This window comes from Ostrea edulis, chromosome 2 (assembly GCF_947568905.1).
Source record: "Ostrea edulis chromosome 2, xbOstEdul1.1, whole genome shotgun sequence".
NCBI lineage: Eukaryota > Metazoa > Mollusca > Bivalvia > Ostreida > Ostreidae > Ostrea > Ostrea edulis.
In genome coordinates, this window is record NC_079165.1 from 79,474,123 (window position 1) to 79,494,239 (window position 20,117).

General features: G+C 35.6%; 1 protein-coding gene across 1 annotated transcript; it reads left to right on the forward strand.

Moving 5' to 3' along the window:
* Positions 1-7,193: 7,193 nt before the first annotated feature.
* LOC130051520 (uncharacterized) lies at positions 7,194-18,888 on the forward strand. The gene is made up of 4 exons (XM_056153488.1): positions 7,194-7,292; positions 10,606-12,216; positions 12,371-15,250; positions 15,824-18,888. Exons 1-4 carry the CDS (start codon positions 7,244-7,246, stop codon positions 18,886-18,888), a joined length of 7,605 nt encoding a protein of 2,534 aa, XP_056009463.1. The 5' UTR covers positions 7,194-7,243.
* Positions 18,889-20,117: the final 1,229 nt, after the last annotated feature.

Here is a 20,117-nt window from a genome sequence, read left to right on the forward strand (position 1 = left end):
AATATATGAATTCCTTATCTTTATTCTTTCATGTTCTAATTTCAAACACTTGTACAGAGAGTGACAGCCGTTGAGGTTGGGCTTGGTGTAGAACCCTGCAAATTGGATTTCCAAAATGGAGAGAGAGTGGATCCTCTTTTCGTAAGAAATTGTCAGGGGTGGATCATGGCGTGTAAAACGTTGCTATATTCGATAATCTTATGATGTATGTTCAATATCTTGTGATGTTTGTTCAATATCTTGTGATGTATATTCTATATCTTGTGATGTATGTTCAATATCGTGTGATGTATGTTCAATATCTTGTGATGTATATTTGATAATCTTGTGATGTACGGTATATTCAAAATCTTGTGGTATATTCTATAATCTTGCGATGTATGTTCGATAATATTGTGATGTATGTGCAATAATTGCATTATAGGTAATATGACACAACAGCGTTCTATATCCGGCGATGAAAGAGTAACGTCTTCTTTGATATTAAATAATGATATGAAATTGACACTGAATGAAGCAGGAAACCCTTTACCAAAATTCTAAATTTCCTGATCGTAGAGTAGGACTTTTAAAATTGGTACCAGGGTGGACCAAAATTGTCATAGTGATTAAATGTCTTTATCATTTGAATGACTTCTTTAATTAAGTAGAAGGTCAATCTCTATAGCTTACAAAAATCGTGAAAAAATTACATAAATCGAAAGAGGGATGAGATAGGCAGGGAATCGACACATTTCGGAGAAATTATCGCCGCAAAAATACACCCCCCCCCCCAAAAAAAAAGGGGGGGGTTAAGCAGTATCCATACTTCAGGTGCCTGGCCTTTGTCTAGGACAGATCCTAAGAAGTCAAACAGTGTTATATTTAAGATACTCATATTTTGCATCACCGGATACTTTCGATATTTCCAACCAATGAAAATCGTCCTTACTTTAATAGTACGCTGTTGCATCATATTACCCATAATGCAATTATTGCACATACATCTCAAGACTATCGAACATACATCACAAGATATAGAATATACATCACAAAATATTGAACATACATCACAAAATATTGAACATACATCACAAGATTATTGAACATACATCACAAGATATAGAATATACATCACAAAATATTGAACATGCATCACAAGATTATTGAATATACATCACAAGATATTGAACATGCATATATCACAAGATTATCGAATATACATCACAAGATTTTGAACATACATCACAAGATTATTGAATATACATCACAATATATTGAACATATATATATCACAAGATTATCGAATATACATCACAAGATTTTGAACATACATCACAAGATTTTGAATATACATTACAAGATTATCGAATACACATCACAAGATATTGAACATTCATCACAAGATTATCGAATATAGCAACGTTTTACACGCCATAGTGGAGCTTCTGAAGTGAAATTTTATCCGTCATTTCCCGTACTTTCCAGGTTCCGTGCTGTCTAATGAATTTGAGATAGCAGTATAGAGCCAGTCCAATGTACCACGCCACAAGGTGACTGAAAGATCAAAATTCACAAATTGACATATGCTCTACATCGTAATTGTGATTTAAGGTATGGGGTGTTGTATATTATACTGTAAAAGTGAAAAGGCAAAATAGCAAATTTTATTACTTATGTAGGTCATCAGAGGGTTATCATCTAGAGAACACAGTCATGGTGTTAAGCAGAAACAGCATCTGGAGTCAGACAACGTGCAGATAATTATGCACGAAAAAGTTTCGGGTTTACGTGAGAGAATCTATTTCAAATATTTATGGTACAATCTATTTCGTCCCATTATATGTAAACAGATTTTTAAAACGTTGCAAAGGAACCATTTTCTTTGTCCTTTAAAGACTCTCTTTCCCTTTTTCCAGAATATTGTGATGAAAATACAGGCCATTAACCCTATACAATCTATTATAATTAAGTTTACCATTTCAGCAGCAAGGCTTGTCAGATAATGATAGAACTGTTAGTGTAGTTGAATTCAGTCTCTGTTATCAGAAGGAAAACATCATTCTTCGAGCTTCAACGGACTATGCTTTGTTTGTAAAACTTTATATTTTAGCCACAAACTTAAAATGACAGAATAAGCTACTCGTATGTGTTGAAATTCACTCCGAAAGTTCCACCTCTGACAATCTCTTATGACGAGAGTCTCCACCCTCTCTCCATTTTGAAGCTCTAATTTCCGATGGTCCGGAGTCAGCATTCTACACCAAGCCTGTTGGATTGACTATGATGGAGCAATTCTGTTTGGACATTGAATCAGCCACAAAAGGTATTGAAAAACCCCACTCATTACAGCGACGAAATTCATTCATACGAGTATAATCTAATAGATATTACGGCTATACAGATTTAATTCAAATTCCTCTGGGAAAAGTCTCCATTCTCTGTTTTGATAACATGGTTGTGAATTTCAGTCCCTGACGCCCGCCTCTTGCAGTGATGCAGACAAAACAAAGTCGCCGCGTGGACAAAGCTGCTCAAGCATTTTTTTCTTCCCTGCGACATGACAAATTTTGCCGAGAACTGTGCAGCATTGTCAGATAGGCGACACCGGCACTGAACTTCTAAATCTGGATTCTCTATTATATTTATTATTAATTATCATGGTAATTATTATTAATTAACACGAAAAAGAAACTGTTTTAATTAAATCTTGAAATCATGAAAGGTGATTGTTATTACAAAACTAGAACGTAGTCTGGTTAATCAATTAGTAATTTATTCAACCAATCATACAGCGGGCATGCATTCAGGAAATGCACACGCAGAGCATATCATTGGCATTTCCTTCAAAACTTTAATATTGAATTTTAAGAGGCATTGATCGTATTTTTTTAAATTTAAAACATTCATTGGGAAATAGCATTTTGCTGCCTTAGGTTGTACATGTACTTGAAAATTATTGCAAAGAAGAAGTCAATTGCGTTTTCAAAATAATGAATATTGTACATGTAAAACTTATACAGTACCAATTTTGATGCACCATGTAATGGTAATGAGATAGTATGTTCATTCTCTTTTTTTTTTTTTAAATGTTTTTCTTTTCTTCATATTTACCATTTCTAGTTAGCCCATAATGACACTTATAGTTTATGACAGTTACTATGGATAACTTCAACTTTTCCATTGTCAAGTTCCCTTTTATGTAGCAATATTCCATTATCACTTTGCATATGGTTTATATGTCTCTCAGCTAATTCGATGTGCAAGAGCTTGTTCTGTGTATCATCAGTTTTTACAGGGATTTCAACAGTCTCGTTTAAAGTCAGCATTTCGCACATTCTATGGTCATCTCATACCGATTGTTAGGCCGTTTTTGGCACACTGATTTTCACTCCGTTTACCTGATCAAGATAAATCCCATTCTGGTATTTGCCCAACTCTCTGTTTTGCATTCGTTATAGGAGTTATGAAATTTATCACTGTTCGTTATCTTCACCTTTCGTTATAACGATCTAATTTACAAACACAACCATTTGTTAGGTCGAATGCTGTCTGATGTGTTTCATACCAATTGTTAGGTGGTTCTTTACTCACTACAATGTAAATTGACTACGGATTACTTCGTTTACCTGATCGAGGTATAGGGTTCACCGCGGATGTGACTAGTCAATAGGGGATGCTAACTCCTCATAGTCACCTGACCCCACCTCTGATGCGTCCAGGTGTCCGTGTTTGTTCTCTTAAATTTGTATTCTGTACAGGAATCATGCTATTGATCACTTTTCGTTATCATCCCTTTTCCATAGTTGCGAAATGTTCACAAATTCTTTGACAAACAAATGCTGAAATGTGATGATTTTGTTTTGAATATAATAAATATATGTAATTATTTAAAATAATTTCATGAGTTAGTGATTACATTTCCGCCATAGTTAGCGATGAAATTGTTATAAATCATGACGAAATGTAATGCCATAGTTACTGATGAAATGACAAAAACCTTTTGACATAGTAACATGTGGTAAAGAAATTGTTATGAATCATAACAAAAACCTATTGACATACTTATGGATGAAATTGTTATGAAATATGATAACATAGATTTGTTATAAATCGTGACATAAACCTTTGACATAGTTGTTGATGAAATTTTCATAAATTATGACAAAAACTTTCGATATTTCTGAGATGAATAGTTTATTTCATTAAGCCTGACCAGAAATTAGATCAAGAGAATTGTACAAGTATTTGTTTGGTGTGAATTGTTTCGCAAACACGTTTTGGTTTCACTTCTATTTTTCATATCGTTGATACAAGTTCACAAAACTTGATCTATTTTCGAGCCATGAAAGGTACCATTGAAATCCCTCATTGTAGATGACAAGATGGAAAATAATTTTGCGGTTAGTCGTTGTTATAAAATACACTGTAGAGTAGATCATAACTGACAATCTTTTTTCTAATAGTCATTATGCTAATAAGTGCGACATATGGGAAAATCCCTCTTGTAACCTATGGCCAATTTAAAGTAATACAATATTTGATTGATATCCCAGATTGTTTGCAAACCACTTTGTTATATATTTAGACATCACTCAAACTAGTACATTGGTATATAAAATATATTTTTAATTTACAATACATATCAGAAATAATTAGCTTTAATCAATGTACTTATTTATTTTCATTTAAGCTTTCTATTTTAAAGAAAGAGGCATATACAGAAGTAGATCCAAGGGCTCTGGACACTTGTTAACCATCAGTCACACACACACACACACACACACACACACAGAGAGAGAGAGAGAGAGAGAGAGAGAGAGAGAGAGATACAGAAGTGGATCCAAGGTTCTGAACAGTTGTTAACCATCAGTCACAGGAGAGAGAGAGAGAGAGAGAGAGAGAGAGAGAGAGAGAGAGAGAGAAAGCAATAATGCAGTATCACAATTTATATGCACTATCAATATAGCTGACTACTTTTGTCAGAAAGTGCTATTATAAATGGTATCAGTATAAATGAGACACTCCATCAATATTTTTCTTGGAATAAAGAATATCATGCAATGTCTTTGCAATGAAGGGTTATACAAATAACTACTGTTACAATTGTAGTAATTGTATTTATTGTAATATTTACGGATTTTTGAAACAACAGTTGTTACATTTTTGCAATCGCTACAATCGCTATCATTTGATTTAAACAATATTTTGTTCACAAATAAGTGAATGGGATCAGGCAGCAAGCATAGCCTATTGTAATCATTCCACTGACCCTGTTCACGGCCCACTATTGTAATGGTTCACTGATTCTGTCTATAGCCCACTATTGTAATGATTCACTGATTCTGTCTATAGCCCACTATTTTAATGGTTCACTGATTCTGTCGATAGCCCACTATTGTAATGATTCACTAATTCCGTCGATAGCCCACTATTGTAATGATTTCACTGATTCTGTTTATAGCCCACTATTGTAATGATTTCACTGATTCTGTTTATAATAGCCCACTATTGTAATCATTTCACTGATTCTGTTTATAGCCTCCTATTGTAATGATTCACTGATTCTGTTTATAGCCCACTATTTTAATGGTTCACTGATTCTGTCTATAGTCCACTATTGTAATGATTTCACTGATTCTGTTTATAGCCCACTATTGTAATTATTTCACTGATTCTGTTTATAACCCACTATTGTAATCATTTCATTGATTCTGTTCACAGTCCACTATTGTAATGATTCACCGATTCTTTTTTTATCCCACTATTGTCATGTTGTATTGGGGTATGGGGATTCTCGTATACACAATCGTAAAAAAAAAAGATGGAAAGAAGAAATGGAGACAACCAAGTGTTTTAGAATAAATACTATTAAATTATTAGTAAATAAGGTCATGTTTAAGAAGTTGATAAATCTGTGTAGAGTACGAATCTTTCGTTTTGTTGTGTTGTTTGTTTTTTTTTTTGGTGTTTTTTTTTATTTTTACATCAAATTGCTGGTATACGAGAATGACGTCTCTTAACTTGCCAGAAACCATCACTGTGTTTTGAGATGATTAATTTTTTGCAAAGAAACTGTTTTTTGAATTTAGAAATTTTTGTGGATTTCTTTACAACACACATGAAAATGTCAGATATTTCAGGTTAAATATGGAAATACACATATATCCTACAATGTAGAGTGGTTAATAATTTCCAAATGTGGTAACACCTCAAAATTAAGAACAAATGTGTTGTGTATTAATGGCCTGTTAATTACACATGGGCGTTTTTTAAAGGTCTGGTTTTCTTTTTTGTGGACCAAGTAAAACAATGCTGTGTGTTAGGGCTTGTTTGATTTGATGTTTATTTTATTATCTAATACAACCTCTATTGTATTTTTGTATCATGAAATATCACATACAGAAATCAATGAGTCATTCATAGATTTATTGATGCAAAAGAAAACGATTCCATAGCTCAAGAGGACTATTTTACTTTTAACATAGAACACATATACAATGACCATTCATCACTTAAACGTAGAAAACAATGACCATTCATCACTTAAACGTAGAAAACAATGACCATTCAGATTTCGGCCATTGACTTTGCTTATTTCAGAAATTAACCATCAAAACTCACAATAGAAACAATTCTGACACTCTCTTGGTATAAATTATCACCACCGTAAACTTATTGAAGAGATCATCAATGAATGAGCATAGTTGCATGTACTAAATTTAGCTTGGTCTTATTGCAAATTGAGCAATAACTTATTAGTAATAGTCGTTGTTGAAATGAAAATGAGCTATGATGACGATAGACACGTGAAGAAGGAAGTGCAGCACAACGACTTAAAGGAATATCATTCTCAGATTGATATTTAGTCATCTGTATCTTATAGAATATCTATTGACACATGTACATGATCTGTGAAAAAAGCGTGAAATTGACATGAAATATATAAATGCTCCTCTTGTTTTACAAGTGAAAGTCCATGTTGTTTGATATAATTATTAAATGTCATGTTCTCTTCAAATGTTCTTGGACCAGCCATGCATCACGCGAAGCATAGTGATTAGGTATGATCATAAAAATAATTGAAATATGTAAATGGAGAATCGGCGTGCACTCGATGTTAATGATATAACATATTTCTGACAGTCTCAGATTAATTACTGTCGTCATTAATATTAATATAATTTTGATCTTTTCTTCGGTAAAAACAGGTATGAAGTGTTCGCGGTAGAATTTGGCACGCTCATATTTCGCTCTTGTCAATATGAACTTTCGGATTATCTTAATCTTTACTTTAGGATGTCTGTTTTCATGTAAGTATGAAATATATTATTTCTGATAAACAAAATACTTTTAAAATTTATGAAAAATTATTCTATGTTAGTTTAATCATTTTATTCTGATAACCTTTATTTCCTGATAACGTGGAATTTTTTTTTTTTTTTTTTTTTTTTTTTTTAAAGTTTGAAATATTGCGATATTCAGTCCAAAATAATGCGATATCTAGTTTTAAAGAAATTATACAATTTTACGGATGAAGTTCAGAAGAAGACAAAATCCGATTATTTTATTGGAACTACGGTGTCTATTTCATTTATAGCCTCATGATATACAACACTGCCTTAAACCCATTCTGAGGGCTACTTATCTTTCTCTCTCTCTCTCTCTGTGACTCTATCTATCTCTCTCTCTCTGACTCTCTCTCTCTCTCTCTCTCTCTCTCTCTCTCTCTCTCTCTCGTAGTTGACCTATAATTCGTCTCTCTGTTAGACAATGTATTATTTCGACTCACTGTTATTTGAAGTCGCTATAAAATATCTTAACAGCCATGCCCATATTAATGTTTTGTTCCGTGTTATCTTTCTCAATTTACATTTCTTTTTGCCTTCAATATCTTTACCAATTGTAATGACAGCCATTTCCGCATGAATACGATGCAGCTGTGAACAATTCGCGTAAGAATTTTGATAAATATAGTACGTCTACTGTACCGGCTGGAAATTCCGACAGAAAGAAAACTTAGAATGTAAAAATAAAGATATAAATTAATTTCAATTTTGAAAGTACAATGTAACAATATTTAGGTCGACGTGAAGCATTGCAGTTCATACCCTTATGTATTTTCAGAAATGAAATGTATTTTATTTCTTTATTGTACTTACTGGAACTGTGTCGATATGCTAATAATAGATAGAAACGCTATTAGCTGGAAACGCTCAAGTATTTATTGAATGTATTAACGCGTTCGGTGAATTTCCACCACGACATGAGTTGACTATTAATGACGTCATTTGTATCAATATCTGCAGTATCTATCCGTTCATACGCCCCCCGGAGTGGACGGGAAACTCTTGGGCTTGTAAAGATGCCCATTCGACGAACATTTAAAACGTAGTTAAAGTCTTCGGTGAGAATCTGCAAACATGAGTTTCTGCTTTTTCTCTTATTTTCTCTTTTTTTTTTTTTTTTTACTCTTCCCTCTTCTATTAGAATACTCGGTGGGCAAATAGTTAATATACATGAAGTCATGTAAGAAATAAATCATGCTGTTTAATTAACGAACAATGAACTCCTCGAGAATTGTGGTGGGGAAAAAGCAGTTTTCTGACAACCTCATCATCATCAGAAGTGTCATCAGTAATTGCAATGCCAGTTGTTTGCGAGACGTATGCACCACTAAGACTTGCTAATGCGGATCCGCTTATTATACAAACAAATTACTTCATTATACCAACAAACTTTTCAAATTTGTTAATTTTCGAAAAGAATTTTATCATATTTACATTAGTATGGTATGTATACATTCAGAGTATCATACAAAAAGGTTAGAAATGCGCGTGAAGTTTAGCTTTTAGAATTTGTAATTTTTACCAGTTTCAGCAAAATCATTTATCAATTCGTGACTCGTGGATATTTCTTTCCATGAGGTTACACGCCCCGTGTATATTTATCACTCTATGCATTGTTAACTTCTAAAACAAACCACAGCAGGCGTATAAAGAAGCGCAGTTCGTTAAAAAAAATATTATAATCATTAAGCTTGTCAAAGCCCTTGTCAAACCTTTATCAAAAGGTATTCAGATCTCTTTTCCGGCACAGACGTGTTCAGAATGCTTCACCAGAAAGCAGGAAAAATAGAGATCTCAGACCACAAAAAAACACCATTTGATTTCATTATAGAGTCATTAATTTAATTAAAGAAATATGAACATGAATTAGGAGGGCATAGCTCACGATTACATCACGTGGTCTGTGTTAAAATTCCGATAACGTTGTATCGTCATATTGTCTCCCTTTGTCGAAAACTCTTCTTTTTTTACTGACAATGCCACATCGATGAACTGATTTGTGACGATGCATTGCTATAATTTCTATAGATGTATTATGATTGATCAGAGGTTTAATCATATTCATCTCCTGCATCTATTTCTACATTTATTACTTTGATTCTAGAGCAAACTGTGCTTTGTTTGCCTTTGGAGTGTACATCAATCTTTTCTACTTAACTGATTGATCAATTTAAGCATCGATATTTTGACTTGAATGTGCTCGCTATTTTTTAGTTTCATTTTACTCAACCGCAAGTTTACTTCTCAAACTGAGTTCATGTTCGCGAAGATTAATGACAACACTAAAGATAATGTCTTAAATGAATCTTTGAGCCTCTTATATAATCGTTAAAGATAGGATTCATACTTTGTTACCTCCTTTGCTGTCGACATTCCATTGTTATAAATCGCAGTTTATTGTATTTGTGTACCCCACGTGACGTAATGTAGACTACTTCTTACCACAAATAATTCATAAAATAATTACCGACAACTGTCACACGAGAAAAGGAGTTGCCTTTCTCAGTTCATCGATTGAATACACTCTATAATATTATATTAACTGTAAGGTTTCTTTGAAATAGAATAAAAAAGAAATTTTCAGCTGACAATCAATCAATCACAACAGTGCCACATTCTGTCAAACTAAATTAACTAAATAGAATACTAATTAGATAGCAGACCCGATCTCAATCATCAGATCATGTTTATGATAATTGATATATATAAAGAAATTCGTGTATAGGTTGGCTGAAATCAACAATAAATACTATACTACTGTTGAAGGGTTCATGTATAATTGATTATTGAAATAAATATCTTATTTAGCAACAGCCCATTACCATTTGACCTCCAGGGTTCATCAGTCCGTTTGGTATTCTAAGAATGTGTTCTAGATGTTAGAGTCTGAAATGGAATTCAACACCCTTTTTTAATAGTGTATCCATCCTCTTCTATTCTTTTTCCCATAAAGTTTCTGTCGAATGCATTGTAAAACCGGTTTTTACGAAAAACTTACATAATCACCCACTCAATCAATCTTGGCCCAATCATGTAATATTTTGAGGCTGTGGACGCTATAACTAAGCACCATATACACATAAAATCCAAGTCCGATATCAGTAAACAAGCAATGCTAAACAGTTTTCCTTTGTTGGTGGAAAATGAGTTGTGTAATGTTTTTAAACCATATTTTATTCACAAAGTGAATGGGGTCGGGCAGCAGGCATAGCCTATTTTAGCCCTCTCCCTTATAATTCTTACGGTATCATATAATATTCTACTGCTTATTTTCTAGGTTTGTTAATAGCGTCATGTGAAGAAAGCTTGTCGCAGATCTCCGTGAACGGACGAGAGAAAAGGGATACCCGCAGGCAACGAGAGGACAGCAATGAAAGCGACGATAAGGACGACGACGATGATACAAGGAAAGAATATAAGCGTCGATATACCATCCAAAAACTGCTTAAAGTATTAAAAAAGTCTTTGTCCAGACGGCAGCTTAAAAAAGTAGTCAGGAAACTGCGAACTCTTAAACGTTCAAAGAAACGTATAACAATGTCCGTTATCCGTGACACGATCAAAGAGGTGGTTGCTAAGAAGGGCAAAAAAACTGATGTTAAAGTCAAATCGACTGCCCCTAAACTAACGAAACCTCCGCCAACTCCGAAACCGCAACCCGAGAAAAAAACGGAGAAAAAGAATCCCATTGTACCTGACAGTCAGTTAGTGTCAGTTCAGAAAACACCAAAGGCACCTCAAGTCATCGTTACACCAAAGCAACCGGAACCCCCCAAACCAGTTATAACAACGAAGACACCTCAAATCGTGGAAACACCAAAGCAACCGGAACCTCCGAAACTAGTTAAACCCGTGGTTTATCATCCACCTGTTCAAAAAATCGAAAAAGCTCCTCCAAAACAATTCATCGCACCTTACATACCTCCTCCAAAATCAGAACCACCGGTCACGAAAGTGAAGATAAATCAGCCAAGACATCAAATTACAACTCAGAAGAAAGGCAATTTACAAACCATACCGATGTTAGATGGTGGAAATGTACCACTGGACACACGTATTACTCCAGAACTGAAATTGAACATACACAGTATCCCAGCCACAAGAAGACAAGAAGCACTATTCAATAGATTGTTAGTCCTTCGACAGCGTGTGAACAACCTCAAGAAAAGCAGAAATGGTAACTTCAGGAAGCTTCGAGAAAGGAAAAGAATCTCCAAACCAGAAATTGTAGCAGTCTCTTTATCAGGACCAGGGTCGTCGACTTCTGTTGCAAGTAAACCAACACACGCTGTCGTTAGTGCTGCTGCGAGTCCCGCTACCGACACAAAACCATTCAAGCTTTCTTCACCTAACCACAATCAAAATAAACACTACCTTACGCCAGATAAAACGAAAAATGTTCTTCGTACACAAAATCATGAGACAGCACCAACTACCGCTAAAAGTTCCAATCTGTCTTCTCCTCCGCGTTTGACGAAACCAACATCCGCCGAAAAGACAAAAGACGACTTTAAACGTGTGAGAAAGATCATATGGGTGATTCATAGCCTCCTTTCTCGGTCTAAAGGTAGAAAATATAAAGTGTCGGTAAAAGCGATGAAGCTTCTCAGGAAAATGGCCAGGAAATACAAGAATGTCATGCTAAAAAAGAAACCAGCTTTAAAGAAACCACACGTGGAAACTAAAGTACATTACTCGGTAGCAACCGTGGTACACACTGGACCAGTGGACCAAGTGGGAACCAAATCTCTTCAGAGTAACATCCCCCTGTCAAATACAGCGGAAATGGCAAACCCCCATATGATGGAAAATGATATTATTAAGCAGAAAATCAAGAAGAAATCAAATAGACATCGATTTTCTCCATCCATATTAGAGAATACTAAAGGTAAGGAAACAGTGTTAAATAAAATCCCTTCACATTTTCCCCCAACAAATTTGATTGACAATGGTCGTTTCAATTTTCTCTTGATTTTATTAGCAGATATTCGTATTCTATTGTATGAAGGTATTTAGACGTGCTTATTTTTGTTATATTCCAGATACATATATTTCTGATTCCCCTCAGGCGAAAAGTCATTCTAAAGCTATTCCAAAGTCGTCCTCTATTCAGGACACAGGTAGCACTAAGAAATCTGAGCAAACAGTTGTGGAAAAGACTGAATCGGTCCCAGTTTTACCCATTCCTGTAACTCTTAATCTAAAAACTAAAATAGAAATTCCATCAGAACTCAATAAAGATATCCCCAAACCAAAAGACGTGGAAATTTCTAATATCAATAAAGAAATCCTTAAAACAGAGAAAAACAGCGATTCTATTAAATCTCATTCTGCAGTATCTACCGGAGTAAAAATTCATGACATAGAATTTAAGCAAAAGTTGGAGTCCAATAAAGAAAAGGACTCACCACCAAATAAAATTGAGAGCGTCATCAATGACGCTCCCGATCATCTTCATGCAACTTTCTTACCCCCCGCCATTGAGGATCCCTCTCTGAAACAAACAAAACCAGACGTGAAAATTGAGAAAATATCTGAGACAAACAACGAACAAAACGTTGAAGAAAGCCAAATTAGTCAAAGTCACCCACCAGACAATACCGTAAATATTATTAAGTCGGTTCAAACTGACATTCAATCAACAGATACCACAAAATTTTCCTCTTTGCCCAATTTCGAAGACCCTACGACTAATGACCGCAAAGTTCATGTCACAGAAGAAAGACATATGCAATTACCTGCAGACAAAACAAACCCAATTTCGCGAACTGCAACTTCCACTATAACAGAAACAAGTTTGACCCCTGAAAAGCCCGACAAAACATTTTCAGTGTTCAATATTCCTAGTAAATTCGAAGCTGTTGAGCAATTTAAGAAAAATAACTTTGTTGATGCCAATTTAGATCAGTCTCCATACAAAGCATTGCCGTCAGATAACACCCCAGTTGATACGTCTGCTAAACCACGATCAGATCCCATTTCCAAACCGAACATTACTCCACTTTTCCAACAAGAAACTAAAAATACTTTCTTTAAAAACGTCGATTTGAACAAAGGTATAGTCGATACTACAGCGATTGAAAGTAATTCAGTTCAAATTGTAAAACACAATCAGGCAAAATCTAACACTGAGAAAACTGTTCATGTTACTCCCCCCGTTTTGGATGCTAAATCTATGCAAAATAAACTCGAAGGCATTGCTGTTATCATTCCAGATGATGTTACTGTGCAAAAACCACAACAATATACGAAAGTTAACACAAACAACTTAAATGCTAAAACAACCAACATTGTAGACATAGAAAGTTCATTTAATAACAAAAACATCAATAAGATTGTGCAAAAAGACGAGCCCACTTTGAAACTACCTCTGTTTACTACACCTTTGCAAAATAAACTCGAAGGTATTGCTGTTATCATTCCAAATGATATCACTGGGCAAAAACCACAAGATACGAAAGTTAACACAGACAACTTAAATGCTGAAACAACCAACATTGTAGACATAGAAAGTTCATTTAATAACAAAAACATCAATAAGATTGTGAAAAAAGACGAGCCCACTTTGAAACTACCTCCACTTACTTTACACATACCGAATCAGCCAACTGTTCCTAAGACACAAGCCATACGTTCGCTTTCAGTAAATCGACCAATCACAGCTAAAGTACAGCCAATAGATTCGCACACAATAAATCAACCAATCATCACTAAGGTACAATCCACAGGTTTGCATTCTGTAAATCAGCCATTCACTGCTAGGGTACAGCCCACACGTTCCCACTCTGTAACTCAACAGTCCAACGTAAGCAAACAGAAAGTAAATGTACCACGCAAATCGATACCAAGATTTCAGATATCAAGAACTAATGTTGCAGCACACACAAACAGGGTGGGAAATCAGAGAGCTACTCAAAGAAATGAGAAACCAAAAGTAGATTTGACTAGATTAGGGAGGGCGGGATTAGATAAGGCTGCCATTTTGAAGCATCTTTTAGAAATAAAAACAATGAGAGAACAGCTTGTAAAAAGAATGAGAGACCAACTTGCAGCAACAGGGAGAGTGAGTGAAAGGAGACTTTCTGATCTACTTCCTAAATCTATACCCTCATTTCTTAATACAAGAATTCCTTCTAAACCCAAACAATCTGCCTCGATATCACAAAACACCCTAGTCTTCGGGGTCGACAAAGCTAAGCCATCACTCTCCAACCCACAAGGAACTACTAGGGCGCATCGTCGAAAACGGAGTCTTTTAAGTGCTCACCACATACCCGGTAGCATAATTCCACATTCAAAAAATGAAATATTTGTAGATATGCCGTTACGATCTCTGTCGTATGATAAACAGAAAAATAACCGAGTGGATTTATACGGTGGATTAGGGTCAATTTCCCGAACACCACCACATGTTGGACATGGCAGAAACGACCTTACTAATACAGGCTCTTTGTCTATGGGATTCGTTCATCCCAACTTAATTCAGCATCGAGGTATGACAAAACTTGAGAGATTCTTCCGTAAACCCGTAAATTTCGAACCTGAACCACAAATACCAAACATTGCCAATGTAATGAATCAAATCTTTGCCCCAGGACCACTTTATCAGCGTCCACAACTGTTTGCCGGAAATTCACTTAGTGCTTCAGTCTCAAATAACCCCCATCATAAACCTTTTCACCTGAATGCATCAGTACGAAAATCATCTCATGCTGCAAAGAATACATTATCTGGTTTTCCTAAAAGACGAAATTTTGTTGAAACTGCACCCGTCAAATTAAGGAATTCTAATAGACATGGAGTTCGAATTTCGGTTAACAAGGATGCATCACCAGGATCACATGCGCACCAGCAACATCTGCAAAGAATCAAAAATGAGAAGACCATAGCTACAACATATATGGACAACTCCTTGTCATTAGGTATCAAATCACATGACTATTATTGACGATCGCGGCGCACGCACTTTGTCACCAGCAGCCCGCATGCGCGCAACTAATCACTGAAGCTGCATTTGTAAAGAGTTGTAACACTTGTGTGTGCTTTACTGTGTGCGTTTTTTCTCTCTTCTGTTTTAAGAGAAGAGCAGCTCGACAATCTATTTCACTCGGTATTGAAGCCTTATTAATCGGTGATCTGGTTATTAATGACTCAACATCTTTGGAAAGCATAACACATTCTTACAACTCAGTTATATATCTCCGCCTTGGACTTAGCATGTCAAAAGGAATGGGCAATGGAAGCTTATTAATATCCACTTTATGCAAATACACTTGACAGATTCCTTTCCCTTGTACGAAAAGTCAATGTAAAAGAGTATAATAGGATTAGTTGAATAAAATGTACATAATCATACGTTGCAGTCTTGTAGCAGAAATTCTATGATTACATTCATAATTCAGCATTTGGACTGATGTTATTAAAATTATTTTTTGAATTACACCGTCGCTTTTGTTTTCGATTTTGAATTTTATCGATCAACGTGAATATTTCAGGGCCACCTAAACCTAAAAGACCAATTTATCGAACAGTTCGACGCATCGTTATTTTACCCTTACCTACCCCAAAACCATCTGCATCAACGGTTTATGGCACCAAACAAAACAAAGATATTGTGCATAAGTCTAGTCAGATGCACTTTAAGGAATCAAACAATTTAAAACAACGCCCACAGGCAGGCTATTTAACTAAGGCCCAGCCAGAGACAAAGTCCTTTGAAGATACCAACAAAATCGAATACAAGACCGTAACGTTAGACTCAAAGAATGATGCAGTCAGATCAGAATACGCTGGAAATAACCTGTCAAAGTCTCCGACAAAAATCCACCAAAATAGTAAGATTGAATATCCAAAACATCAGCTCCCACAGAATAAATTGTCATCGGTTCCTACTCAGAAACATCAACCAGATAGGGTCGAACAACTAAAATCCAAAGACATGAAAATCAAATCGTCGCCAAATTCAACTTATCATAAGTACAGTGGTACACGCGATTCAGAATCACGTTACTCAGGCAACAGTCTGTCCTTGTCTCCGCCTCGTCACAATCACATGAAAGATACAACCCCTTTTGTCAATTTTGCCTTTTCTCTCAACAGTCCAGCATCAATGTTCATGAACACTGCTGAAGCTAGAACAACAAAAGTTCAATCTCGAGACTATTCTGGTTCAATTTCCGTAGCTCCAAACAGCATAGCTAGAGCTAAGGCTAAAAACGACAAAGCAGGACCTGGTCTGAGTGCTACTCCGTTTGTTAAAAAAAGTTCGAATGCTGGTATTGTTTTCGAGGAAATAGATCCATTGTCTTTAACCAATTTCATCATGGCAGCAAGTAAAGATGTAAACAATGGAGGTAGTGACATCAGGATATCAACGGCTCCTGTAAAATTAACTGACAGCTCTATCAAGAAAGGCCTTCTTCTGGAAATTCCAGAAAAGAATGATTTCATCGGAAAGAAGACTCAGAAGAAAAAGAAAAATGTAGTGAATATGCAAAGTTTGAAACAAAAAAAGAACACTTCGAATAATGAATCAAAAAAGGACATGCCTCATCGCTATATCTCCGTCAGACCTTTATCAGATTTAAAAATGACAAAAGACAACACAAATATATCCCCTCCGCATTCCAGACATTCGCCTTCCGAACACAGTCACAGAAGAAACCCATTTTCGTTTTCATTGTCTGGGATTTCACCAAAGAGCCATACACACTCTCCGAAAACAACCGTTCCTCACTCTGTAAAACCCACGATCAAACCTACTCTTGTAGTTCCAATGCCACAGCAAGAAAACAGCAAATCGTCCGCCCAACGTACATCAGTTCGTCTTGCGCAAATGCAACAAAATGTTCTTAACAAGAAGCAAACAGGCAAAACATCACTTTCAAAATACCAGATTGTGGAAAATTCTCTCTCTAAACATCAATCAATGAAAGATTTTCTTACCAAACATACTATGCATCAACCCAAAGACAATTCACGTATTCAATACAAAACTCTAGAAAATTCATTTACTAGACCTCCATTAAAACCTCAGATGGAAAAGAAATTTACAAAGTATCCTTCAAGAGATTATGTTCCACAGACTTCTTCTATCTCAATACCACCAATGCAGAACGCAAAGACTTACACCGTTGCGAAACAGAGCTTTGATGTCCGTGACAATTCTACGACCAAATACAGTACCACTACTCACACTGACCACTCTACTATTGCTCATCTTCAAGCCACCACACCAAGTAGCAGAATCATGGCATATAAACCGACAACACCAAACTGGCGACGAAGAAACTCTCATCATCACACGTCTGGGAAAGTAGGACATTATGAAAAGCAGTCTACAATTGAAATACAAGGAAGCAGAAATGCTAACAATCACAATCAGATTCCAGTACTGCCAAATCAAATCCATGGTTCAAGTTTGTCAAACAGAAAGTTTTCTCCGTACACTATCGAAAATTTCAATCAACTCCCCAAACAAACTGTATCACACCCAGCATCACGGACAATGTCAAACAAAATGGAGAACACAATCAATAAATCTAAACCAAGAGACATGCACATATCATTACATAATATGGATAATACAATTAGTCATACAAAGCAATGGGCGACTAAAGACTTATCGACATCAAAAGCACAGAACACTAAGGGCATTTATCACAATCCAAATCAAATCATGAAGCCAACAAAAATGCATGGATATGCTATTCACATGCCAAAAAGTTCAACGGCGAAACATACACAGAGTATAACACGGCCTCCCACACATTCAAATAGTCAATCAGGACACAAGTCCACTCAAAGTCTAACAAGCTACAACAATCAAAGTCCATATTTCATCATTGAAAACGGTGGAAAAACTGAAAGGCAATCAAGATGGATGACACCAAGTCCAAAACACAGCAACAATCAGGGTATGATAAAAATGAACCATCAGGAACCTAAAAGTCACAACATGGTCTATTCAATCTACAATAAGCCAAACTCGCAAATACGAAAGACTCAACAACAAGTTCATAGTCATACCACCCTCAATAATATTCAACAGCAAACAAAGCAGCAAGAACATCCTATCCATTACAGTGCACGACACAATGAAGTGAATACTGCCTACCAGCCGACCAAAGCTAATGCTAATATACGTTACCAAAAACATTCTCAAAGCCATACCTCAATGATAATCGGTCAACAGAAAAGTCAAAACACACAAGTTAAATCAGTCCAAAAGCAACCTTTTCCTGTTGTGACACAACGCCCATCAACTATAAAATATTATCCGCAGACGACATTGGGCGTAACTCCGATACCAATCACTCCGCAAACTCCCGCCACGACGAAGGTCCCCGTTTTCTCCTCTGGTACTGAGCGTTATGCCATCAATTCACACCTGTTGTCGCTGTTAAGACAGCTCCCTGTAGGAGACTTACCAGATCATAAGAAAAGGCGATTAGAACGAATCTTAGGAGTGAAAAATGGACAGCTTGAGGACAACATACCCGAACCTACATCAGAGGTTTCAGCTCTATATAAAGCCAATCATTTAGAAGTCAGTCCATAAGGACTATCTCGTGGCATGATCAGCCACGTCGTGTAGCCAATCAATGCCAATGTGAAATCGAATTTCGGTCCTTTTTTCTCTTCAGAAAAGGTTCCGAATAATTTCATTCGGCACCAAAATGGAGAGTCATTAAGAGACTGTGATAGTATATGTTGGTTCAAGGGTTATTTGGGTGTATTTATTTAAGACTACTTTGTACATTTGTAATATATCATTTACTTTTGTTGTTTTGCTTTATGAAATTCCATAAACTCATTTTTTCTCATTCATTATCATTTTATAGAATGTTAATCATAAACTTGGTGTATTTTTATGGAAATAAAAAACAACAAAGTTTGTCTTTATTCATTCATTCTAGCTCACCTGAGTGAAGGCTCAAGTAAGCTATTCTGATTCCTTTTTGCCCGGCATCTGTTTCTCTGTCCGTCCATAAACTTTTAATATTTTCGACTTCTTCTTCTCTAGAACCAATTCCAATTACAAATCACCTGTGGATTAAAGAATTCAAAGACAGATGATCACGAAAATGCAAAAATAGGGTGTGGTCATTTGAATTTTTTCTCAAAATCTGCCAGAAAAGTTGAAACTTAAATGAAAGCACCCTGACATAATGTTGATTCAAGTTTGCTCAAATCATGGCGCCCAGGTAGGGTGTGATCAAAGTTTTACTTATGGGTGCATCGCTAAAATCTTTCAACAAATTTCTCAAGAACAACTGGGCTATGGGGCTAGTCATATTGTGGTACAAGCATCCCCAAGGTGGTACGAATTCATGTTTGTTCAGCTTGTAGCATTCTAAAATAGGGTAGGACCACAATATGTGAATATATATATGGGAATATATATGAAAATTTGTCAAAAATGTAAATAAAAAAAAAAAAAAAAAAAAAAAAAAAAACCATCATAAAAGATCTTCTCAAGAACAACAGGGCCATGGTTAGTCAAATTCAATTTCTTTATTGACAGATAACAAAGAGATTTTCAAGAGTAACAGGGTCACACTAAATCACATCAAAATGCAAACGTTCTTAAGTTGTGTGAATTCAAGTCTTTTATGACCCCGATACTAAAGTCCTGTCTGTCTGTCTGAAACTATAACATTGTTCGTAACTTTTCACTAGGGCTCCCATATTTCATCAGTGTATTTCTTATGACAAGATCTTTATTTTTGTACACGAGTTTTCACTTTGTGACGTTGACCTTGAAGTTTAACCTACTTTTAGGAAAAC